The sequence below is a fragment of the Parus major genome, chromosome 5, assembly GCF_001522545.3.
Source record: "Parus major isolate Abel chromosome 5, Parus_major1.1, whole genome shotgun sequence".
Classification (NCBI taxonomy): domain Eukaryota; kingdom Metazoa; phylum Chordata; class Aves; order Passeriformes; family Paridae; genus Parus; species Parus major.
In genome coordinates, this window is record NC_031774.1 from 17,191,427 (window position 1) to 17,218,447 (window position 27,021).

Genomic DNA, 27,021 nt, shown 5'->3' on the forward strand with positions numbered 1-27,021 from the left:
ATGAATTAGGGAAAATACATAAATTTTCTACACTTCTGCAGTTCCAGTGTAGTCTGCTGCAGGACCAGCTCCAGCTTCCAGTGTGGACACAATTAAGGGAGAGAGGAAAGGACATAGTTTCAACAAAGAAGAAAGTCAAGAGGAGATTTGAAACCCATGAGAAAAATTGGTTTGGCAAGAGGCTACCTCATCTTTCAGTAGCACAAAGATCTAAGGGTTGACAAATGATTTAAGGAGAGGAATCAAGACACATGCTCTGAAAAACCAAGGGAGGTAAAAGCTGTATGAACTTGAGAGCGTCATCTACATCCTGGTTATTTGGCGGTAAAAAGCCAGTGGCAATTCAAAGTGCACTACTTGGGAGAGCCCAGCTGGGTCAGCATCAGCCTGGCCATAGGCAATGGCCATGCCTCACCACAAGTCTAGAGCAAGGAATCAGCCTGTGTGTGTGAACACAAAGGTCCCTTGCTTGGCCCAGTGGGCAACAAATGGCTACAGTCAATTCCACCAGTCTCCATCCCGGGGAAATCCCCTTTGCAGCATATTCAGGAGCACAGGGCAGCCTGCTGCTGAGGGATGAGACTGGTCCCACCCTATGTCCATTCCCCTTCCCACCCACCCTCATCCCCCGACAGCAGCAGGCTCAGAAGAGTGGCAGGCACTCTTTTGCACACCCTAGAGGTGGAAGCTTTAACTGAAACCCTTCCCGAGGGAAGAGGGAGGCTTGCATGTCCACGTTGATGCAGAGCAAGCCCAGCATGAGCTGGCGCTGGTACTCCTCCCACTTCATCATGACATCAGAAACCGAGCGGTTGCTTCTCATCCACATGGGCAGTGCTTCACCACAAGGTGGCGGGGGAGAAATTGGCAGCTTCTGGGGCCCTCCGAGCTCGAGGTGGTAGTAAAGCCTGAAACACATGCAAAGACTCAGTACATGGGAAACTTGAGCAGGTCACCAGACTAGAGCTGCAGTAGCACAGTCTTGTTTTGTACTAAATTGACTACATGACTTGAGTGAGAAGTCTCAGTGTGCCCATTTTTCTCCCTCACATCTCTCAGTTATTCAGATCATGAACTCTTTTGGGTAAGAATCACACCTCTGTACTAGAATCAAATCACAGCTGCGACCCCCTGACTACTACTGTGAGAGTTTCCTATTCTCATCCAGACAGCAGTCTTGCCACAGCCTCAAGCCAGGGGCTATTGCAGGAGTTCAGTCAGAAGCACAGGCACACACACAGGCCCAGACAACTCAAGTCTCATTTGGAAACTCTCTTGTGTTCCCTGGCCACCATATCCCCTCCCCAAAAACCAGGCTGAGATATTCAGGTAGAGGAGGTCATTTGAACACAAGTACTTCTTGGAAAGCACTTTCAGAGGATCCTGGGCCAGAGAATGCCACAAGACAAGCACCTCTGTCTTCTATATGGAGCATGAAATAAGCTGGCATACTGTTTTAATCAGACTTCTAACCTACTGCTATAGTGACAGCTCCATTACAGGGTCTGCCCTATAATAGGGCAAAGGAAGGGAACCATGTGCTGAGTCTATCCAACAGCTGAGGAAGCCAAGAAACAACAAACCAAATTTGCATTTCAGTGCAAGAGGTAAATCCTTCTGGTCAATTTGTGCCTTATTTGTTTTGCTCTAGAGACTAGAGTCTCTAGAATTCAAAGGTGTAAGGGGAAATGAAGGGCTCCTACAGAACACTGCTCTGAAGAAAAGCAGTCATACCTGGCTGAAAGATGGCTGCCCAGTTTCTTCTTGGCTTTCTTCACAAGATAGTTGCAGATTTCTGTCATCTGCTCCCTCATCCATCTTATATCCTCAGGGATATCTGGGAGCCATTCCAGCAACCTGTACAGACACAGGAGACAAATATTAGCTGGGCCATGCAAGGGAATACAATGAAAAGAACACCAGTGACATCTTCAAGTCTCTCTTAAGGCTCAAAAATTTATCACCATTTCCTGGGGCAAGTTCTAGCACACAGTAATCTTCTTTCAAGCTGGAAGCAGTGGCTGTAACTAAATGGCATAGGAAGATAGGAAAAGTTTTGGGTTCTTGGTTTTTCTGGTTTTGTGGGGCTTGGTTTGTTTGGTTTTTTTATTCATGTCTGGTAATTGTCAGGAGCTCCTTCCCCAGGAAAACCCACAGTGCAGAATTAAGAGAGAATCCCACTCTCTGTCCATTCAAACACTACAGCTACATCAAATATTTGTCTGTGCTGGGAAGAGCACCACTGAGGGACCAGCCCAAGGCTTACCTGACAGTGAAGGAAACTGCAGACTCCAGAGGCAGCATGTAGGGGACCATCATGGCTGTGGCCACACGCACAGGCAGCATGTTGCTGAGGCCAGTCAAGAAATTTCTTCTTTCAGCACAGGCCTCCAGGAGAGCTGAAGGCAGAAGAAAACATGGTTGAATATTCCCAGTGGGACTCTCTTTTCTCATCATACCTCAGAAGTTACTCAGCCTGAGGCAGCTGCCTCCCACTTCTTAGGAAGTCTTGCTCGGGTTAGTAATTCCTGTGCACAGCCAAAACCAGCAGCTTTCACCTTTATCAGACGCAAAAGGAGTGAGCATCAAGACCCCCTCCCCTCCTTACCCTGCAGAGCACTGTCAAATAAATCAAGCTCTCCCAGTCCAGCCTCCACAGTATGAGCTACGACTTTATCTGAGACCCCCAATACATCTAACCTGCAGGAGGTGTCATTTCAATCCCAGCCATGCACAATAACCACACATCCCAGTAATCTTCTGAGGCAGACCAGGCAGCATGGGAAGATTACCTGTGATCTCTCCCTTCGAATCATACCTTGGTTCAGTCTGGGAGGCAAGTGTTCAAAGATGTGCTCTTCAACAACAGCAAGGGCAGTGCTGTCCTCTAGTTGGTCCTCAGCTTCAGTTTCTTCCTCTTTCTTCTCTCCAGGAGGTGCTTCTATGGCAAGGAGAGGACGGGCAGGACTTGGACGATTCAGGAGACCTGAGAAGAGAAGTTATACTGTAAGGATGACAGAAACCAGCTGCCCTGTCTGGCCTTTAGAGTGTTAGTCCTTGCTTCACCCTAACTCCCCTCAGGCTGAGGTCATGCCCAGCCTCTTTAGCTTACATCTCTTATAATGCTCACCACAAGCAGATAAAACTTGCAGGCTTAAGTTCATTCTGTCCTTCCTCATCACAAGCTCTCCCATTTCCCCTTTACGTTCCGCAGGGTGCTGTTTTTGTTGCTATGATCTGCCAGTCACTCATCTTGCAGGCAAGATTCCCCTCCTGCAGCGCAATCCCACTTATCCCGGTCCGCATCACTGTCCATGGACACGAGGTGGCAGCAAGAGCACACCCAGCGCTACAGGAGAGCAGCGCCCAAGTGTCCGGCACTGGGGCTCTGAGGGCAGCACCACACAGACCCAGCTGCACACGGGGAGCTGCAGGGCGTCTGCAGGACGTCCAAATGGCACCGCTGCCCAACAACTGTGTCGGTAACTGCAAAGGTCACCCCTCCACCTCTCCTCCCTGAAGGAGACTTATTAATGAGAATTCCATACTCTAGTATCTTAGGCACAGTTCAGCTCTTCCCTTCCTCCTTTCATATGCACCATCAAATACTCTCAAAGCCAAGGTACCGAGCGTGGCCAGAACAGGCAAGTCAGTGCACCCTGCAAATAGCTAGTGCCTTACCATTCTTCTTCAGGAAATGCAGTGCATCTCGATAGCCCTGCTTGCACATATCCCGCAGCACCTGTGGGCAGAGGAAGGAAAGTTTCATGTGGAATCTGGCTGAGCAAACACCTACCACAATGCTGGCTTCAGAGGAATTTTCCTGACTCCAGAGCTATCCCAAGAAAAAGTCTCGCTCCTGCCAGCCTTATGCAGGCTTTGAGCAGGAATGGGAGGTATAGCATCAATACATTGGCTATGGGAATCACAAGACAATTTAGATTGGAAGGGACACCTAGAATCCTATTTAAGTGTGGGCATAGAGTTGCAGCTACCTCATTGCCCCATCTATAGCTGATGCTGCTGTGTGCTGCCTCCAGGCAGTCACTCTTGACAAGCAGCCCAGAATACTTCCCCCTGCAGATGCCAGGAAGGGCCATTGTGTTTGCAGATAAAGCAGCTGAGACTAGAGAGGGGGTGGGAAAGAACTCGCCCAAGTAATTCAGTGCATGAATATATGCTTATTACATCCAAATGTCAGGGCTATTGGGCACTTGCATCTTCTCAGAAGCACACAAAGTTTGCAGTGCCACTTGCTACACTGACACAGTAGAAAGGCTTCATACTTGAAGCTCCATCCTTGCCTTAAAACACTGAAGTGTACATTGGTTCTGATGGCCAATACATCTTTATTTACAGTGAGCCTGATTCCAGGCAAAGACTACTCTAGAGAGGGCAACATGGGAATACTTTCTAAGCAGCTGCTACTAGCTATATTTCAGATGTTCAAGTAGAAAAAGAAGACAAACCCTTGTGCAGGTGCTCAAGGTTTAGTGAGTCACTGGGTTGATGATGTCAAGATTAAAGACAAAGCACGAGATACAAAACTACGTGTCCTGAATCTTCTCCTGCTAAAGTGCACACAGTATAGCCAGTGCCTAAGATCTGTGGTCCCCAAGTTCTGGTGTGGCCAGGAAACTCACCTGTGGCTCCGGAGGAAACAGGGCCTTTGAGAGGCGGTAGAGGTTGCGAAGGTTGAATTGGATGCTGGTATTGGTGACTCTCAGCTCATGCATGTTTGTGGAACTGTCCCGTGGGCAGATATCGCTCTCTCCCGAGAAAGGAGAGACCGTGATTGTGTTCTTCAGCTCATATTGGGGCAAATTGTCAGAAATCCCTCCATCAACATATCTCTGAAATCAAGACAAATGCAGCAATCGTCATTCTCACAACTGATCGAGTAGCTTTTTTACTCTGTGTCCCTTTTCCTTCCTGTTTGTGCCAACAACTTGGGAAGAGAATGGAATACATCCACCAGCATTGAAGGAGTAAAAACCCATGACAGCACAGCTGTGATAACACAGAGCTCTGTTGTTTATAACAACCCCTTTTGCTGTGTGCTTTTTCTTCATTGAGTGTGCTGCTCACAAGAGTTGAGTAAGAAAGGCACGTTCACTTGTGTGACTGCTGACTTACATCTCCTATGCGGTCTGACTGCTGTCCAATTAAATAATAATACACACCAACAACCACCTGCAGTGCAAATTAGCACTGATCTAAGCTGTCACACTGTGACATTGTGCCATTTTTCACTTGTGTTTAAAACGAATAAGCTCAGATACAAGTCCCCACTGGCAGGTTTGTTACCTATGAATAAAACCAGCTGATTTGTTGCTAGCGGGCTTATCCAGCAGGAATCCCAACACAGGCATACACACTGGGAATCAACTTGCCGAGGTCTGATAACAGAGCAGAAGGGACTTGGGTTTTGCTCCTAACAGGCACTCTCTTATCAGAGAATGTTCTGTACTTCTGTACCATAAACACATTTGCATTACCCTCACAGGAAGGGCAACCCCAGTCCTTCTCAAAACATTCGTTGGATACTGTAATTGCACAAGAAGCAAAGCAAGATGATCATTATCAGAGGTTTTGGCAGAGTAAGCAACATGCAAAAGATAAAAGGAAATGGATGTCAATCAAGCCAAAAGAGAATGAATCTGGGGGTTTTTGCAGAGCAATAATTCCAGCTCTTGTGAACCTCGGTTACAGAAGAGTTCTGATGGTTTTTTATCAGGGTTGATGCTGCAGTTTGCTGCCTAGATACATTTCCTTCATACTCAGAGACAAATCATAGAGGGGCTACGCAGCCCCACAAGTAGCAACTGTAAACCTCTTTCAGCTCTCTGCTGGGTGAGAAGCTGATGAATGATGATTGAAGGAGGAAATGCTCCATTCTGCATCCTGCTTCCTGTTGTCTCACAGGCAGACTGGACTGATCACCAACATTGCTCTATTGCTGCACAGTGCCTAGGAAAACACCAAAGATGTTGTCTGGAGGATGCTTTGCACTTTGTTCTCTCTTGCTCTGGGTGGCAGACAAGACAGAGACCTCAAACAGATTCTCTGAGCCTGGGGAACAGTTCACAGGCTCGTGGGCTAAAAGCAATTAAATTCAGCTATAGCAAGCCAGCTGCCATTGAGACAACAGAGTTAGGGTAGACTGTTGGAAACCAAAAAACAGAAACTTCTACAGATGCTGAAGGGTTCAAGCTGCAGCCTTGGAAAGAGCTTGGATTAATGTAATGATGAAGGTACACAGACGTTGGGTAGAGAAATTGTAAACTTATGGTCCTATAGTTATAAGTAAGAATATGTCTTAAGTAGGTAAGAAATTATATTAGATAAAATAGTTTGAGGTTTAAGCTGTAATAGTGATTTATAGAATAGGCTAGAGATCCAAAAACTATAACAGAGGTGTGCATGTGACCTGTCAGCTTATAGGCTAAGAGAGAGACAGTACAGCAAAATTAAATAAAGGTGATAGGTTAAAGAAGTGAAAACAAGCTTTGTGTCAACTGCCTATTTGGCTAAAATGTTATATATTGCTGTGTGAAGAAGAAACTTGTGTCTTCCTTGAGCTATGGCTGACTTGTTGCTCCTCTAAATCTCATGCCTTGAGACTGATACCTTATCTGGCTACTTGAGCAATAAACCATCTCAAAGAAAGGTGGTCCCATCCCTTGTTCTTCATCTCAACAGTGGATTGCACGGCAGTTTGCCTTCTTGGGAGGCAAGCTAAAACCTCAGGGCTACCTTTGCACACAGCCTACAGCTTCATGGGAGATGGCTTGTGATTACAGTTGTAGGCTACAGCAGCCCAAACTGAGAGCACAGGACATTTTATCCTCACGGCAGCCCTTGCTCACCAAACACTGTGTCAAGACAGGCACTTAGAGACTCCAACACCACTGGAATTTGGATAGTGAAGAAAGTGGAAGGATAGGATAGATTAAACTCAAGGATAAGTACATCCTCTCAGAAACAGTAACACAGCTTGCTCACAAGATGTTTTCCAATAACAGAGCTACCAACAGTCAACTGAACCCTCTCCCGCTTCTAAAGCGGGCATCAGTGTTCCCTAAGCCTAAAGCAACCACAGTAAGCTGCCATTTTCATCCTCTTCCCAAAGCTGCTCCACTGACAGCCAGACTAGGCACAGCTAGAGCTGGAGACGTCCACCTGACTCCCTTTGCAAGGATGAGATTCCAACATGCTGAGTGGAATGAGAACAGACCAAAGCAGGCAGCGTGCACTTTGTTTAAAGAAAAAGGAGGTAAGATTCTGTGCTGGACAATATTAGTTTTACACTAAGGATGCAGAAGACTCATTTCCCTGAGGGTGGCAGCATGACTGCAGAGATGCCATCAGAAAAAAGGCTCAGCTACAACAGAGCTGACAGGCAAAGCCTTCTGACTCCATAGAAATACAGGAGTACACTTGCACACCCCACTCTCTGGTCCACTGATTCCCAGCAATGCTGATTAACATTCCTCAGCAAACCTCAGCTGCCACTTCTTTGCATTTGCCTGAACCTCCAGTAACCCAACTGTAACCACTCTCTAGCCTCCTGCAAAGCCCAGAACAGCCCAAAGCCACAGGCTGGAGCCACCAGCTGACTGCAGGCAGGAGCAACAGCAGCTTTAGGGGATGCTTCATAGACTGGGGTGCCCACTTCCATTCCCTTATCATGTCCTCCCATGCACAGGGCCCCTCACTCATATGATCTGACAATCAGCTTTGTGGCCCTTGCCAGGGATTCATCTCATCCACATGCTGCAGACAATTCATAGCTATAATGTGTGTTGACAGGTCAGTTACTGACTTTTCCATTTCTTAATATTTAAGTTGCTGGGTTTTTTTTAACTCCCCATCTCCATCATCCACTCCATAAGGATACCAGATCTCAGAGAACTGAACACTGGAAAAAATTTAGGAGGAAGGCAAAATACAGATTTTGCACCTTGCACACAGTAACATTGCCTTGATAACTAGTCCTTGTGCCAGGCCTGTCAGTTTATCCTGTGGTAAATAGAGTCACCACAGGCATGCTAGGAAACATGCATTCCTGTTACAAAACCATTTCCCAAGTGCATACCCAACCCAATTTAACCTCTCACCTCATCAGCAATCCCCCTTCAGAGCAATGCTTTTCTGGGGAAGAGGTAGGAATTAAATTTCCTCATCTCATATTTCCTCCCCACCTTTTCCCATGAGAAGTCATCCCACAGTGTGCCATGGCAGCTGTACTTTCCAGAAACCGTGATGTTGTACACAGTTTTGGAATTGTGAGATTTTTGCCTGATGCACACTGACCTCAATTATCCCCAAAGAGATGTAAGACAAGAGCCACTGCTATGGTCCCACCAGCTGAAGGGAAAAAGCCCTGCCTGCAGTTGCTGAGCAAATACCAAACCATTACTGGTTCTGTCACTTCTCTGAAGGGCTGGATAACACTGGACATCTCCTCCAGGTCATGTTCCTGACCAACATGCTTGCACAAGACAAAATCAGCCAAGCTGTGTATTATGCAGGAGCAAAACTGGCCTCACTTTTAGGACACAGGTAGCAATCGGAGCAGATGTGATGCTGTGCTCTGACAGACTGAGACACTTTGGTCAGATCACTTATGGTAAATCAGGGTACATATTTTATAGCAGTTCTCCCTCTCACTTTTGACAGTGTAGTTTGCAAAACCCCTGCCTTTTAACATGTTCATTAAATTGTGTAGCATGAAAGAGGCCAAGCTCAACCAGGAGGCCCTTAAAGCATGTCTGCAATATCAAGAAATGCTGCAGCTCTACAGAGCTTTCACGTGTTTTCATTTCTAACATGCAAACACAGAGGGATAAATTGCTCTTGGACAGCCTCGGACACAAAAGAAAGCTCTGGCATGCAGCAGAATGTTATTCTCAGAGAAAGGACAGGAAGAATTCCATGGAAAAGAGAGCCAGTATCCACAGCACTAGTAGTTAAAGCCCTGCAGAAAGTGTCAGGCACATGGGAGAGGGACTACACTCATGACTTTTATCCTGGGCCAACTCCTTTCCACAGACAGCTGGAGCCTCAGTGATGGAAAGTGTTGTACCATTCAGCCACAGGAACACTCTGCTAAGCCAGCCAGCCCTTCCCCAGACTGCTATGTATTACTATATGTTAAATCCACTGGTCTTTGGGACATTTATAGTCAATTGTGGGCAGCACTGGAAAGAAGGCCTATCCACTGCTGGAAGTTGTTTACTTGGGAATTTCTTGTATCTCTTCAGATAAGTGCTGCCAGCTGGCACACACTAACATTATCAAAACCTACTCATTAGTATGCAATTTAATGAAGGAACATCTTAGAATCTTACTTACCACTCCACGCAGGGTTGGAGGTATCAGCCCGCAATAGACAGGGATAAAGGCGCTGCAGACACAGGCCTGAGGGAGAAAGAGATCCAGAATCTAAGAATCAGATCAAAGCCTACTGAAACTATTACTGTTCTCAGAACACCATGCTAGCATGTGCTGACAATTCTACTCCAGTACTAAGGACATTTGGAGACCAAGGCAAAACAAAACAGCACACAGTTCCTGCCCAGCCCTCTGCAGTAAAAATCCATTCACCTGGATCAGTTCCTCCCTGGAATTGAAGTCTGACAATATCACATTTTCTCCATCAGAGACCCGTGTCAGGGAAATACCCAAACGTCCTGCTGCAACCTCATGCCCATTCTCTGGCACCATCTTGTACAGGCACATCCGAATGGTCTTCACCAAGTTGAAAGAGGGATGGAGTGGGCCCAAGAACCTCTTCCGGGCTTCTTTTGACGCGCGAATAATGCTGGCACCAGCCTCACCTGCAACAAGAGAAAGACAAATGCACCATTTGTGAAACACTACCAAAACCAGTCTTCTCCTTTACAAAACTAGGCACAGAAAAGTCTCATTCCCAGCTTTCCCCAGAGGTTTCTCCCCACTGGCTACGACATAACTCAAACCAAGAGGTTATTTACAGGGGGAGTGACAGAAGTCACGGAAGTTTGCTGTCTTGGCCCTCACACACCCCCATAACAGAGTCACACTCCCCCTATGTTTTGTGAAGTCAAAGAAGATTCTGTGCATCTGACTAAGGCCTCATACTTTTTTTAGATCCTATTGCACTGGTCTGTAAAGAGCTGGTGAAAACAGACTAAGAAAGAAAACAAGTCTGATACTTCAACAGCTTTGAGCTTATGGATAAATCTGCTTCAAAACATATTCCACTAAAACTTTTCTAGTAAGCATCTTTTTCCAGACAGGAAAACGGATCATCAGCTTGTAAGCAAAAGTGTCAGAATAGGAAAGATGGCACTTTCCAGCTAAGTGATCCCAGCTCTTCTGTCATCGTCAGCCACATCTCAAGTCCACAAGAGGGACTAACACTCCATTAGGGAATCATAGACTTAGTTCCTCTTGCAGAGTCTCTGGTGTCCCATCCCTTCCATATCCAATTCCACAGCACTAAACTAGGCCATGATGGTAAGTAGGACTTACAAAGGAATGCTTGCTTTACCCTTTCACACAATGACCCAGCTGGTTCTGAGAAGAGGAGACATCCCAGCTGCATAAAAGGGAAGGTATCTGCTAAACCAATTATCTGTCACTGGGAGCTCCATCTGGCAAACGCATCAGAGCCCTCCAGTAGGAAAAAAGGGATGTGAGGAAACAAAAATACAAAACCACAGCATCCAACATGTTGCCCTTTGCATGCACTGACTGCTGCCTCCCCATCCAGCCATGGTGAGACAACAGTTCCTTCTAAGTACCAGCTAATCACTGCATTCCAAGGAGCTTCAGGAACATATATGTGAGAAGCATGTGAGGACAAGAATTAGAGAAACCAGAACAGAAACATGCTTTTACAAATGAAGACTTGTCTCCAATCAAGCCGAAGGTCATTTCCTAGAAAAGGACAAGAAACTACCAGTTCAAGCCAACTGGAAGTCCCCTCATTTCGCTCTCTCAATTTTTGAATTGCAAAAACAAGGCAGCAGAGTGCAAGAACTCAAGTTAGACCCAGGTTAATAAATACAATGGAGATAAGAGCAACAACCCTCAATGCTATGTTGACACATCCCAACCTTTTGCAATACACGTGTGCCAGCAACATGTTTTCCATCAATGCAGCCTGGAAACGTGATTCTGGGCTTAGGAAACCCACCAACACCAGTAGCTCAAGCACGCAGAGAACTGGACCCTTGAACATGACCAGAGACTCCGAGGTCAGGATTTTAGGCACTGTGAGGTAGCAACTTAGCGGAAAAGCCAAAGTTCCCCCTCTGAAGCAATTTTTAGCCCTGTAATCCCAGTCTTCTGTCCTAAAGCAATGTTTAGCAGTCTAATTCTGATCTTACTTACTCAATTAGCAGTAAGCCATTGAGCCAAGCCTGTTCCAGATAGTAGCCACATGGTTCAACATCCTTCCCAATATGAAAGAAGTCAGCCCCACAGAAATACTCTTTATAATCACTGAGACATTAGCACTCAAAACGCTCCCTAAGACACCTTCATGTCTGTCAAGGGGAAGAAAGACACAAAAGAACTGAAATTGAGGAAAAAAACTGAAGAAATCCCAGCCTAGCGCCTCAGTCACACGACCCCATAAGGTAAAATCTTCTGCACTGAGTGCCTTGCAGGGAATTGTTGGCTTGGTTGAAACCCCCAGTGGGAGGGTGGGTGCTGAATGTGCAGCTGAAGGGAAACCCCTGTGTGCAAAAGCCATGCTGGGGAGAGTGTGGGTTATCCAAGAGGTGGTGCTTAGAGAACAATGCTTTCAGGCTTGACATCTCAGTGTGCAGAAAGACATGACAGCAATACTGAAAACAACTGCAACTAAATGGAGCTTATGACTGTTTGAACAAAAATGTGAGCTGGAAGGGTTTTTTTTTTAAGAAAAACAGGAGAGCAAGGTCATGACTATGCCAGAAAACAGCATTTGAGGAAAGCCCCGAGTTACAGCTGCCTGCTCTATCAGTGTTTCATAATCAAGAGGGCAAAGTGAGATTATTGCTAATTAGCAAGTTCATGCTTTGAATACTTTCTGTTTTTTTTTTGTTTTGGGTTCCTTTTATATATGTGTGCCTACGTACATACCCAGAGGAGCTTTGAGCCACTTCTGTTTAAAGACATCTGTGATTCTGCTGGACCCGCTGAATCACTTGCACCAAAGGTGGATGTGGAATTGCACTGGGGGAAGGCATGAGCACAGGGTGACCTGCAGTACCACCAGCTTTTCTGGAGATAAGGCCAGCTGAGGGGTCAGCCAAAGAAGATAGGTTTATGTAGCAAGATCCATGATAGATGACAAGTCCTCTTGGAAATATATTTGGGAGGAGAGAAAAGAAGTAACAGTGTTTTAATCCTGTTACTACCAGAAGTGCTATTCCAGGAAAACCGGCTCAAATTCTGTTTGCAATCAGTCTGAGGGAGCAGCTGAATTAGAAGCAGTCAAGAGAGACAACTCCTACAGGGGTCAGCCAACAGCTCTTGATTATTTCTAGGACTAGCCCAGTGCCAAATGCAACCCTTAGGAAAGCTTCTAATTGTTTTTTATGGATCTAGTGATTCAGGACACAGAGTCACAGGAAAAAGATGAATTAAATTTATATTTCCTTATTGCGGTACATACCACAGGGCAGAGGCAATCCCTAATAGTTAGCTGTGTTTGCTGAGAAAACATTTCATTCTTCTCACACCAACCAATTAATTCAACACCTTTCCCTATACAGATTCACTAAGCCAATATTCCTTAAAAATATTGAATTAATATAGATTAGAATATTAGAATTTTTCATTTTCATTAGAAAACCCACATTCCCCTTTACTCCTATCCCCATCATTGCCCTGCTGGGTGTTGTTATACATAAACCCAAGTACTGCAGGGCTATTGTCCTTATCTGAATTTCAGCTGTGATGACGCAAAGGAACATCATACAATTGTGTCCTGAAACACCCTAACATGTCCCTTGCCAGAAAAGGGAGGCCAGCTGCTCCCCCTCTGCTGATTTGTCATCTGCAGTGGCTACAAGGGGCAAGATTATGGCACCCATGGGAAAAGCCTGAAGGCAGCTGCTAGCTCACATTTAATTTTTAAACTACATCAATCCAGCTTCACATTAGCTTACTGATAGAAAGTTTGATTGTTCCCTTTAACAACTGACTTTCAGCTCTATCAGTCAAGCTGAACTCCAAAGTAACCCAGTAACTAAGTCTGTACTGCCTGACATCCCCTCAACTCTAACCTGAAAAGCATTCAAGCAGCATGTGCTATTTATAACTGTAAACAAACACCCCAGCAGAGCAGCTTGCTGTTACTCTGCCTCTGGAACAGTGGAGCTGAAGATGGATCACCTAAAACTGATGTTAGCTGGGCAGTTGGAAGAGTCTTAACTGCTGCCAAGGGCTCTGGGACAAAACAAAGGCTACTCCAAACCTGTGCGGTCCATGAGGACGAGGACTACTGCACAGCTTCAATACTGCACGACAGGAGGGGTGACAAGTGGGGAAGAAGGGCCCCTTCAGACCTACAACTGCAGCAGCAGGGCTTTGGCACCAAGGGCACCAGGATGGTCTCCTGTTAAACCACATGTTAGATCATATTGGTATCTATTTGCCAGCCAGTGAAATGACAGATGACCCATGAAGTATTTCAAATGGAAAAAAGCATCTAAGACACAGACAAAAATAGGAACAGAACAAGCTGAACGGGGTAAGGGCATTCTCAATACTCAACCCAGCAGCTCACCCACAACACTGCAGCTCTCCCCCTCTGGGAGAGCTCTGTGTCAGCACAAAGATCACCTGCGCCAGGGACATTCCCACTCCCTGCCCAGTGAAACAGTAAACAGGATACAAACTTAAAAGGAAAAGTTTTCCAACAGGGAGAGGAGACACAGAGAACTGGTGGATGTAGGGACAACACTCTCTGTCCCTGCTGGCAGGAGGTCACGCCCCAGACTGCAGATGCCATAACTTGCCTGGACTAGTGGGGCAAGTAGCAAACTGCAGATCCTCACTAAACCTGCTTCTCATTCAACAGCAACAAATGGACTCCTTCCTACACATCAGCAACATTCCTTCCTCCTCATTCCTTACCCAGCTAAGGCTCCAGATTGGCCCAACACACCAACAGCTTTGAAAGGAAACCAACTTGCAGAAGGAAGCACAAGTACTTTTGTTATTCCCACTGGCCCTTAACAGCCTTATGCCTTGATTGCTTGGGACCACATGACCAAGCTATTTCGACTAAGATTTTCAGGACAGGAGTCCTGCCAGCCCTGTGTATTATAACCAGGGACCTCATTCCAGAACACCTTAAGCTCTCCTCAGCTCTCTCCTCCAGGGAGGTTTGTGTGATACCCAGCACGGATGTCCCTTTTAAGAGTCCCCAGCTAAATCTTTGCTTTGCTTTCAATGCAGCTTGTTGCTGAACACTGCTGGAATTGTCATTATCTCACTGGTAGATCCCAGTCTGGATGTGAATTTAGGAATAAGATGAGTCAGAAGGAATTTATTAGCATGATTTTCCCCAACATTAATTTATCTCGGTTGCCCATCTCTTGCTATTTCAGCTGTTCTGTGCCACATACATGGAAGAGCTAAAAGTCAGTCTCTGACAATGAGCAGAGGTTTCAGGAGAGCTGTTTAGTGTTCTCCCAGGGCACAAATCCTCAAGCTGCTCCAGCTCAGCATGCACAGCTCCTTCACTTGCCACTTTTCTAAGTACTGAGAGTAAGCAATGCACATGCTTTCCTGCCTGGCCTCTCCCAGGAGATGATATAGTCCTAATTACAACACAGTCCTGTCACCACCCCAAAAGGAACCCACAAAGCTATAAACAAGAGGCACCAAAACAAGTTTTCAAACTGACATCTAGAAAATAATTAACAGAGAACTTTATTGGATGTTTCCTCATGGGTAGCTCAGATCATCAGAAAGTGCCTGTCTGTTCATCCCAAGGAGCAGTACACAGCAACGTGCCAGTGACCCAAGGACAACCCCAATTCTTGTGGGCAATGACCTCAGTTTGTGGAAGATCCCACTGCTTGGGCAGGCTTCTATTCCACTTTCCACACTCATGCTGAAGCAACCTTATTTCTACTTATTGTCCCAAGAGAACAAGAACCAGCCAACATTTCAGCCAAGTTGAACAAAGGCCAACTTGTCCTGAATGGGAACCTGACCCAAGACGTTCTCTGATGGTCCATTAGAGAGGCTGAAGAGATGTCAAAGTGAGTCCCAAAGACAAATCCATGCCAGCATGAAAAAAAGAACCATGTTTTACAACCTGTCCTTATAAGACATGTTCAGGTGATAGGTGTATCCCACAGCTGGTGACAGCTCTTTAATTTCAATCTGAAATCCTGGACAGAGACCTAAAAGCACTGGCTGTGGAAAGAAAACCCCTCACTGGCCTCAAGTTGTAAAACTGCCACTATTTGATGTAAATAAAAAACACCCACTTTTAAACAGGCTGGGGGATAGCAGCTAGCACTGAAGTCTTCAAAAGCACCAGCTCTTCACATCTGTGCACATCTTCCTGTAAGCCAGTTCAATTGAGAAACACCATGTACCAGAACAAGCTGCTCTTTTGGGACTTCCCTAATTTTTGTTGTTCTAATGTAATTTTTTTTTTATTTTATTTAAGGTCTTCACTCAGTCCTCCTCTCCAACTATTTTGCCTCAGGTAAGAAACAGTTCAGCTCACTTGGCTCCAGATAAGAGATATAGGAAGGAGTTTTCTTTTTATTTTTGGTGATACCTAGGAAGTAAACAACTCCCCTCACAACCACACCCACTCATTTTGCAGACAGTCCCAGCGCTTGACCAGCTGTTCCCTGTGGCAAGATCAGAGGCTCTGTGCAGAGATTTAACCTCAGAGATAAACAAACAAACAATTTTGTAAAGGAGAGTTCTTAGAAAGCCTGGCCACCAGCTGTACGTAATAGTGTTTCTCCCCCTTTGCTCAGGAATGAGAGGCAGTGACACCCCACAGGAGCAGTTCCTAGGGATCCCTGTTAGACTACAGTCAGCAACACCTATCCTGACCTTACAGGTGGGGCAAGTGCAAACACCAAGAGAAAGAGACAGCTTTTCAAGTAAGGTCAGCTGTTGCAGCCAGAGGCAGATGCTAAAAGAAGGGTTCAGCCCACAATACTTTCTGGTTCAGATTCTTCACACTCAGCATTGCTTACGCTAGGCACAAACAGTTTAGACCAAGACATACTGGGCAGCAAAAAGGCTCCGTAAATTCAGATTATTTGCAACTGCTTCAGAACCAGAAGCCTCCCTCTTTAACGTGTTTGTCCCAAGACGTTTGCTTTTCTGTTTCAACTGGGGAAAGAGAAAAACAAGCAAGCTGTCAGTTATGTTACCTGTTTAAATAAACACAAACCAAAAGGAGACATTTTTCCCATTTGAGCCAAAAGATATGGTTAGTGTGCTCTAGATACCAGTTAATAGATGAACCAGAACTATTGCCACATGCTAGATACGAGGAATGTAAGAGGAAGATCTGCTTTTAAGTTGCCAGGGTTTTTACCTCTTGCACAGAGCAGCTCATGAGGCAGCCCACAGTGACTGCCACATGCCCATCCATCAGGGACCCTCATGCAAGCCCAAGTCCAGATGCATCACTCATACCCCACCTTAAGGTCCATTGTTCTGCTTTGTACAGAAGCAAACAAGGAGAGCAGGCATAAGAACGCACAGGCTTGATGATGTCTCTAGCTAAATTTTTGCACTGGACTTAATGAAGTGTTGGCACACCAAAGCCTCTCTAGAACTGCTGTTCTGCAAGCTGAGACTTGCTTTATTTCTGCGGTCAGGACAGGAGCGCTTATTTTTGCAACACAAATTCAAAAACAGCGCAGCTGCTGCTGTGAAACAATCAATAGGAAGGGCAGGAGGCAGCTCAGTGCAGGCAGCCGGCCAGCATCGCTGTCACAACCACAACAGCAACACCCACTAGTCTAATCTTTCTCTACTGTAACGCCCTAATACAAGGCTTAATGCTCTGTTAAAGGCTTAATTTCTGTTCTTAGCATTAGAGAAATTAAATGACAGAACAGTGCATGAAAAGGAAAAGCTGCTCAGGACCCCAGGCGAGTTGAACTGAAAGCTATGTTCCATCTCCATCCATGCATCAATCCCTGTCAATGCTATCAATTCAGACAGCACGGGATGACAAGAAAAGAGGATAGAAAAGAGTAGACAAGGTGCAGCTCAGATCCTTGCTGCTCACGTTGGACCAGGTAATACTAAGTTTGAAGAAATTTTTTTAGAGACAAATACTCACCCAGAGAAAGCTACTGGAGGGAAGAAACAGTCCAAAACCCATATTGTAATGAGAAATTACCTTCTCTGGTCTGCACAGAGGCAAAAGTGGAACCACATCCAAATCTCACTTTATTCACCTGAGTGAGAATTACTAACACAAAGCCTCCAGTCACTGTCATTCTGAGAGGGAACTAGTGTGGAAAGATCAAGCTTCACGCACACGCACAATGTTGCACATACAGTTCACGTTCACTTCTTGGTCATTTTCCAGGATAGCATCACACACACACCACTAGAGAAAACAGAACTGTTTTCACTTCACAGGGGAGGCATTACTAAAAGAAAAACATTTTAGAATAGATCAGGGCAGGAGAGAAGATACCTTTGACAGGCACCACTGATCCACGAAGCTAGAAACTGGAGCTAGCAGTGATCATTTCTACTTCCAGTCTGAAGAAATAGGTGCCATTCTAGCAGCCTTTCAGCTTTGTCACATACCAGCCATTACCCTCAGCTGTCTCACCTACACCAAAACAAAACCCACACACAGCTTTTGGTTGCTGCCAGCCTAAGACCTGCAGAAGGCTTTCCTGTGTGCTTCCAAGTGACAATTGTTTCATGTTCAGATCATGTTCAGAGATGACACCAGAAACATGGCTGGTTCTGATGCTCAGCAGCCTTTCTCCTTGTCCTTTCCACTTTACACTTGTGTGACTGCTAAAACCCTGACACAGATGAGAGGAACAGCCCTGACACCCTCCACTGGCTCTCAGCCTGCATCATGCCCAGCTCTCATGCTCACAAGGCTCACCAACTGCTCCAATCGATGCCAAGCCCCTCCCTGTGCACCTGTGAGCACACTGCCTGCTGGGCCCGCTTTGCCCTCCCTTCTCAGGCAGGTCAAGTGTCACCTTACACCCCAAACTCTTCCCCAGTGGCCCTGGCATAAGCAGGACAGATTCCAGCAAGGAAGTGAGAATCAAAAGCTTAGTTTCCAAAGCAATCCTCTGGCAAGGGGTGTTGGTATTTTGCTCTAGAATGATTCTCCTTTGTTGGAGCAACATCAGGCAGATCACAAGGTTAAACTGCATAGCTTGGGAACCATGGCAAAAAATCTAGAAACTGATGCTACCTTTCTTCCGGAGACATCAGCAGCAGACCCCCAGACAAAACATGACTGGGGTTCTGAAAACAACTGCATAAGCAGGACAGCAGCTGCTCACAGAGGGTTGCACAGATCCCTGTAAGGGGACAAGCCTCTGCTCAACCCTTCCTGCAGGGCTGAGCACACAAAACAGCAAGACAGATGTTCAGATGAACATTTGACACATGAACTCTTCTGTGTGCAAAAATATGGCTATTAGTTAAATGCTTCCCTTAAAGATCATTTAACCAACTCCTATATAAGAACACTAGGATAGATAGATCAATGTAAGTCTCCGTGCTGACAGACCACTCTGAAACAGGACTCCAAGTTTTTCCACGCATGGCATAACTATGGCATCCTGAATCCACACTCTGCCTCCATAATACACTGGAATTTTTTAAATTTTTTTTTTTGGCCAGGCCTAGCACTGAATCAGCAGCATTCAATGCAGCCAGCAAGACTGGCTCTTGTAATTAACATATGTTTAGGGATTCCTGATTCATTTACACCCTCAGATGTCACCTCCTCTACTTCAGGATGCTAAACTAGATAATCCACAGGAGTGGCAAACTCAGAGATTGCCAGAACCTCCAACGTTACAATGCTATTCAATCCTTTAAATCCTAAATCTAAAAAAGGACTCCAAAACCAATATCCATCCAAACAAACTTCAGTGTAAGAAGAGAAAAAGAATGGTTCATTCTCAGAGGAAATCCTCCAGGCACAGCACAACTAAAAGCCTGGGAAACAGTGGCAGAAGAACACTTCACAAAGCTTGCAAATTCCAAAGGTCTTGTCAGGCAGAAGTCATTACTGGGGACTTGGCCTTTATCTGTACCAGAAAGCACATCCAGTTCTGTTCTAGGAGAGTGCCAGGGGGCAGCACAAAGCCCTGGGTTCTAATAAAGCTATCAGCTCCCACACCTGATGTAACACACTGCACTGCAGATCAGCACAACCCCAGGGATGGGATTCAGGCCTGCCACAAGCAGCTGTTGTATCACAAGTGACAAAAACTCTCTCCTCCATTCCTCTGGCCCTTGTTACTACAAATGGCTGGGCTACAACGATCTCCAGCAACATTCTATGCTCTCAGGCTCACTAATTACCTCTCTCCTATGTGCTCCTTGGAAGGGATTTTCTACTGCCTCAGACTTTACCACTTGTAGGACACATTCTGCCTTTTTCCAGGGACATGGACTTATTTAGGGCCTTCCATGTGGAAACATTATTTTCTCTACCCCTCCTGTTCACTAGCTCTTACTCTACTTGCTTGACCAGGCACAGAGCCCAAGGCAAATACATATACACAGGCTCTGCCAACTCCCACTTAATTGAAGACACATCCTGACTTTCACCTCAAGTCCCAAGAACACTTGGCAGGAAGGAAGAGGACAAGTATTAGAGCTGGGCAGCAAAAGTGTAGAAGAGCAGAGAATCCATTGGAAAAGGGGTGGCCACTTTGGAATTCAGCCACAAGCAGAGTTTGTATTGCAAAGAGCAAGGTAAACAGGAGTCACCCACTCACACTGCCCCTGGGAATAAGATTTCTAAGGTTTTGCAAAGGTCCTGTAATTAGAAGGCCTGCCCATTCCCATCTCCAGAAAGAAGGAATGCTGACTAATTACATTTCCAGCCGTTGCATGGTCCTCTTCAAGTACAGTGGAAATCATGCACAGAAGAGGTGGAAATCCTCTCCAGCCAAGCCAGAGAGCATTTCATCTGTGCTTCATGGAGGGCACAGAGAGGAACATGGAGAAACCCAGAGTGATCAGGGGCCCAACACCTGAGTACAATCCCAAGCTCTCTGCACTGGAAGGTAACAGAGCCCCCCAACAGAAAGGAAACAAGTACCACCAGCTACTGAACATGCAGGCAGAGCTGCTGTAACCACTGCAGCAGCAGGAGTTTGGAACTGAATGACACAGCAAGAAAGTTGAAGAAGGTATTTTGATTTATCAGGACTAAACTTCCCAACGTAATCAGTAAGTGGGCATAGAACCCTGAAGAACATACAAGAGCTTCTCCTATTTTACATGGAGGACTTGCAGTTGTCTTGAAGAGTTTGGGGAGGTAAGAGGCAGAAGGAAGTGGAACAGCTCAGACATGCTCCAAGTTCAAGAGATGTGCTGAACCTACGTATCAGAAGAATGACCAAAGACCTCTTGTGCTGTTGCCAGAGACACTGCACAGCTGCTGCCATGGCTGACAGCAAGGCTGGGCACCGATCTGCTCTGCACACCTGCTGTCTATGTGGAGTGCCAAAAGAATAAACACATGCCTTGCTAGGACTGTTTTTTGCTAGAAGTGGCTCCTTTCCTTCCCTTGCACTCATCCAACAAGATGCCTGCAAGAGCACCTTTTCTTATGGAAGTTTTCTTATTAGAGCCAGGCAGACAGCAGGAACAAGCTCCTTCCCTCCCATCAAAAGGTACTGCAGGGTGCTCTGGCTGCCAGCTTACTCCTCTGGACACCTGATCCTAGAGCCCTGTGACTCCTGAGGGCACTGATCCAGACTCTGCAGCTTCTCCACCAAGCCAGTGAACATTTCCAACTATGTCAGCACAGAACATATCCCCTGCACCTCTATTTCCACCACAGAAAAAAAAAGCTTTACCATTTCCAAGAAGCACCAGAAGGCTCCCCATGAATTATATCCATTTATGTACATAAAGGTGTCTCTCCCTCCTGAGCTGGGGCTATTGACTTCAACTTTTTCTCCAGGGAGGGCCTCTGCAGGAGGTACAAGTGACCATCTTCTGTGCAAGGAGGGACATAACTACTGAGACATCACAGGTGCCACAAAACTTCATCATATATACTTCCCCTAGGATAAGCATCCCGATTCATGCTTTGGCCAGCATAAACTGGCATTGCTCTGAGGATTCTATAGACTCTAAGCTGGTTTATTTCCCTCTGTCAATCTGGGATTTGGTATTAAGATGACACAAACACAGAGAAAATAAATCTCCATGACCAGTTCTTAAGCCTTTGTATGCACATAATCAAATTGCAGAAACACATTTAAGATGCTGATATTGCTAATTATTTCAGTTTCAAGAGGTTTTGTTTATTGGGCTTTTTTTCATTATTTTTTTCTCCTGCTACCCAATGGAAAATGTCTCTACAGTTCAGCATCCCAATTGTTGGTGGTCACATGGTGACAGCTGACAAGCAAACCCAAATGTCAAATAGCTTATTTCATCTCATGTCAAGCTTGAGAAGGAGTCCTGATTAAGACAGCAATTAAAAATAATTAAATAAATAAATGCTGTAAACAACCCAGGAAGTGTTCTCCAAAGAGCATCCCAAACAATGCTACTCAATCTAGCAGACACACAGCCTCTTTTCTGTATTCTTATCTTAGTACTAAAAGCATCTTCTCAACTTGCTTTTTCATTTTCTGTCGACCTTGCCATGCTTTAGGAGAGCAGCTGACTTCCACAGATGGCGTTTGACAGCCAGCTTTGCATTTCACAGCAGAACCCACCCCCCCCCTTCCCCCAGAATAGAAGCAATTCAGCAGTTCCAACCCACCCTCAGATAGGGCTGTCTAGGACAACATTCACATGCCACACAGACAGTTGAGATGCTGTTGGTTAACTAGGAGTCAGAGGAACCCTAGTACCAGCTCAAAGACAGCTTTTCAGCTTCACATCCCATAATTTATTCAGGCTGCTATGCTCCCAATGCAGGCACAACAAATCCCATACTGCTCACCAAAGTGAGATGATTCCAGACCTTCCCAAAAATACATTTCCCTACTCAGTACTCGGGATAAAAGAATCATACAGTAGCTGCACTTTAGCATTCCTTGTGACTGAAAAAGGATGATCTCACCATGTTTCATAAGCCAGTTTTTCTCATCCAGGCCAGTGACTTTCAGATTTATATACAGACAGGTGACCATCCTCAAAGCCCCACACCTAGAATTTGTGAAAAGCTGCAGGATTTGAGGTATGCACAAAGAGAAGACTGCAATGCCAGCACTTGGTGAAGTGAAAACTTGGTGAAACATTTTGGTGAAAACTTTTCACTTGCTTGGCATATAAATGTGCATTTCCTGTCATGCTGGACTCTGAAAGCCCCAGGAGACAGTACAGGTATGACAGAGGCTATTTTCCAGAATACCCTTAGAGCAAGAAGCTATTCATGCCATAACACTGTGCACAATCAAGTAACTTGTAAGCACAGGAGACTGCCCAATGCACCTTGATAGGCATACAGATTATTCTAGTGGAAAAACTGCACTGCTTTTTCATGCCAGCAAACAGAAGAACCTCAAAGCTGGAAAGTGAGCACTTCAGATGCAGGGCAGCATCACTGTTGTAACCTTAAACAATAAATCCAAGATCCCTCCAACTTAATGGTAAAGTGCTTAACCAGAGCTAGGCAAGGTCATATCAGACTGCAAATACCTCCTGATCTCTTATATAAATATAAGGTGCCCTGCCTAATATGTTCACCCAATGTTGTTTTCTTTGCTATTCTCAAACATGCCTTTGAAGCCCACAGTGTGCCCTAAAGGCTGCAGATCACTTGGTCAGGGCTTTCAGTTCAGTGTCAGCCCACAGCAAAGCCTTCCTGTCCTACACAAATGATGACAGGAGATCTTAACTAACAGAGAAGGCAGAATGAGTGCACAGGCAAGCTGAACAGATGCAAAGGCCAGAGGGAAAAAGCTGGAAAAGAAACCACTAAATGGGATCTTATTTTCTGAAGTCAAGGAAGATTTCTGCTCTCTCTGATCAAGGTCTCAAAAGACTGGATTCAAAGGAAAACCCCCAAGGAAGAGGTTTTTCCACTCTTCCCTTGCAAGTATTTGTCTCTGCACAGTAGAGTCTTCTGGAGTTCACAGGCATGAGGACACTACACACAATCTGCACACACTCAAATAAGCAAGGCTTCTGCAAAATTCCGCTTTTGTCATTCATCAAGAGACACTATTTAGCATTCCAGTTTCATGGACAGGGCAACAGACAGGGCAGAGCAGCAGTTGCCACAGGATTCAAAGCCCATGGGCTACCACCTGCTCTCAGCAGCATAGCAAACACAGGTACTCAGGACCCTACAAGAGCCTATATGAGAATGAACTGCTCTCCTAGCTCAGGCTTAGCTGTACCTTCTGCCCTGTCTTCTTTTACCCCTATGACTTCATTCTAACCTCTGGACCTCTGCCTGGAAGCTGCACTGTCAGGAGGTTTGTGACACGGACAAGGTACGGTGATACCACGGCCCTGCCACGCACGCCATGTGCTTTTACTTTCAGAAGTCAACTCTGTTGCCTTGGAGCTGCTCTCTACCCAAGATACATGTCAGTCACACAGGTGAGTCAGAAGAAAACAATTCCAGAGAAGTTGAATAGAAGACAGACCTGGAACACCCAAGACCCAAGCCCTGGTTAGCTTTAAAGAGCATGGTTTGCCCTCCTTCAGGAGGTAGGTGAATGCTTTTCAGAAGGTGGCCCCTAACCGAGTCCTCTTGATAATGCCTCCCATTGTACCTCACAGGGAGTGGGAAAAACCATTCTTATTCACAGAAAGCTCTCTGCCACGCTGGATGCCTCCCCAGGGCAGTGCCTGACACACACCATGGATGCTCTGAACATATAAATAGCAAGGACAAAGCAGACATGATAACAGGATTGCTCAGCACTCAGAGTGGCATCTGAGTAAGGCAAAGGATTTGGGCACTACCGTCAGCCTGTACCACACCTTCGAGTGGCAGAGGGATCACCCAGTTAGGGAACTAATTGGGGAGTCACTCTTCAACAGAAGCAACAGCAGTTAAACAACTAAATCCCTGGCAGCTACCTACAAAGGGATCCCTACACAAGAAGGGATTAGGGATTTTTAGCCTTTGTCCACAGTAAAAGTTGGCACCAGGGCATCACTACAGCCTTTGAGACCTCAGATTGGGGTCTGAACAGCTTTTAAGAGTTCCAGAAGTTATGGCTGCACTTCACTGGGCATTTCTGTAAACAAATGCTTAGGAAGGGAAACTTCAAACCTAACTACACAGAAAATGTTAACTTTTGCTGCATGAGAGCTACATCTCAAAAAGGAGTGCTGTGGAAAAACACCTGTCAAGGAGAGAGAACCTCAAGCAGTAAACAGCTCTGGCTGCCTTTAGCTCTCAAAGAGGCTCATAATTCTCTGAGACTAAATAGATGTATCTGATTCTCTCACACCACATTCCCCTTTCAAGCTTAAGAAACTTTTCTGCAGTTGTTATTCACAACATAAATGTTTCCAAGTACAGACCCCAACACATCTTTGTTGACTTCCTTCCACATGCAAAACAACAAAAAAGCCAGGAGGCACCACAGACCATCTTGTTCAGCTGTTCCCCAGCCACAGGGACACACTACACTATGTTCACATGTATGCTTCATAGGCAACTTTTTAAGGTTATTCTGTAACTTGAAAACAGAGATAAAATCTCCTAAACTGGAGATCTAACTCTTGCAGAGGGCAAGAGAATTCCCCAGTTCCCAAGACCGCAAGAAATAATCCTCCTCCAGAAATAAATATGCAGACTGGAGGCTGTGCCACTCAGAGATGCTGCCCAGCTCCCACCTGCACACGCAAACTCGATGTCTCCATCTCCAGCCACTTCACAGCCAGCAAGGGCCGGTGTCCGCACGGTGTGAGGCTCCTCTCCTCACCCAGAGCCCCACCAGACCTGCAGCCAAGCAAGGCAAACCCACAAACCGAACCCAACAAGTCCACATTAGATAGGTCTGTGCGGGTGGGTGTCAGAACCAGGACCCCTGTGCTAACTTCCTACCATCAGGGGCCTCCTTGACCTCAGCCACCCGTCAGGGACCGGGGCGGGAGGAAAGGCCTTAAAAACAAAGCGCCGCTCGCACTTCGGGAGGAGGGGGGCGCAGCGCTATTTACACGCACATACGTATATAAACCCACAGCCCTCGCTGTTGCTCTAATTAACAAATTAGCAGTAACGAAGGGAACAGGCGAAGGAGCGCCGGGCTCGGCCCCCGCTTACCGAGGCAGGCGCCGCTGACGAGGGCGGTGGCGGTGAGCGCCCCGGCCGAGGCGCCGTACACCTTCTTAGCATTGGCGACCAGGAATGGGGCATGTTCCTGCAGGCAGCTGGCCACGCCGATGTGATAGACCCCCAGGAAGCCGCAGCCGGCGAAGGAGATATTCCAGGTGGAGTCCAGCGGGAACATGGCCTCCGCGCCCCGCTAGAGGCGGGGGGTGCTGGGGGGAAGCAGCAGTGGCCGCAGCGGAGAGGTGAAGCCGCGGGACTCTCCTCGCACCGCCTCGGGACGGGCGGGACAGCCGGGAAACGCCGCTGCCGAGGACAAGAACACAGAACACGGCAGCGTTAGCCGCTGGCAGAGCTCTGCCGGCTGCCAACTTTATATGCGGCGGCCCGGCCCTCGGGCCCGCCCCGGCATGGCCACCGCCCCTCGGCAGCCCCGGCGCGGGCGGGATCGCCCGGCCCCCCTCCTGCCAACCCTTCCTCCGGTGAACCTCTCGCCCGGCCCGGGGCCGCTGCGGACGCTCGCCCTGAAGCGGCGAGGGCCGAGCCAGCTGCTCGGATGAGAGGGTTGCGGCTGCTCGCAGCACCCCAAACCTCGCCCTGTCCCGGGGCATCAGGCTGTCCTTCCCTCACGCATCATCCTGATTCTTGGCATCTGCTCCGAGTCCTTGGGGTTTCCTTTGTTTTTCAGGAATCGGGCTAGAAACGTGAGAGAACGGGAAAACCTTTCCCTTTTCACAAAAAGCTGAGGAGTCAGAAGGAGGCAAGTCTTGTCAAAGCAATAGGGGAACTGGGAAAAAGGCAATCTCCCTGTTCCACCTCAACAGCTTTCTCTGCCTCTTAACTCACAGGATTGTTGGAAGGGACCCACAAGAATCATTGAGTCCAGCTCCTGGACCTGCACAGGATGTCCCCAAGAGCACACCATGTGCCCAAGAGTACTGTCCAAACACTTCTTGAACTCTTGTTAAGACTTGTGCTGTGACCACTTCCCTGGGGAACCTGTTTCAGTCCTCAACCACTCTCTGCGGGAAGAATCTTTTCCTAGTATCAAATTTAAATCTGCCCTGACAGCTTCAGGCCATTCCCTCGAGTCCTATCAGTGGTCACCAGAAAGATCAGTGTCTGCCCCTTCTCTTCCCTACAAGAGGAAATTGTAGACTGTTGTATACTAATCACCAAAACACACGTATTTGCTTACCTTTGCTAATCTTTTCTCAACATTTTTTTCCTCCACATGCCTCTAGGCTCACCAAAATGCTTACATTTAGTCAGGGCAACTGTGATTTTCAGCACTATTTCTGCACAAGGTTGTCACAGGGCAGCACTGGGTGAGAGGCCAGTACTAGTAGACCATCAAAATAGATTACAGAGGCTGTAAAGATTGCCTTGCCATAAACAATGCAGACTACAGTCATCCCAATCATTACGTAAGTATGAAAGTTTACAGAGACATCAAAAAAATAAGCATAGCAAGAAAGAGCTGCTGTACTCAAAGTTGGGAAGCAAGATCAGCAGAAGGGAGGTGTGGGGGATTCAGAACAAAAAGCATAAATTTTTAA

General features: G+C 46.5%; 1 protein-coding gene across 1 annotated transcript; it reads right to left on the reverse strand.

Annotated features, from left to right (window-relative positions):
* Positions 1–170: 170 nt before the first annotated feature.
* PNPLA2 (patatin like phospholipase domain containing 2) lies at positions 171–25,834 on the reverse strand. The gene is made up of 9 exons (XM_015630003.3): positions 25,457–25,834; positions 9,610–9,842; positions 9,358–9,423; positions 4,644–4,853; positions 3,682–3,742; positions 2,819–2,986; positions 2,267–2,399; positions 1,735–1,857; positions 171–908 (listed from the first exon to the last, which is right to left on the reverse strand). Exons 1-9 carry the CDS (start codon positions 25,641–25,643, stop codon positions 644–646), a joined length of 1,446 nt encoding a protein of 481 aa, XP_015485489.1. The 5' UTR covers positions 25,644–25,834; the 3' UTR covers positions 171–643.
* Positions 25,835–27,021: the final 1,187 nt, after the last annotated feature.

Coding starts and splice junctions, on each gene's coding strand:
- PNPLA2 (XM_015630003.3), bottom strand. CDS start 25,643: ATGTTCCCGCTGGACTCCACCTGGAATATCTCCTTCGCCGGCTGCGGC. Junction 9,424..9,609: donor CCAGGGAGGAACTGATCCAG/GTGAATGGATTT, acceptor TTTCTCCCTCAG/GCCTGTGTCTGCAGCGCCTT. Junction 909..1,734: donor GGCAGCCATCTTTCAGCCAG/GTATGACTGCTT, acceptor CATGTGTTTCAG/GCTTTACTACCACCTCGAGC.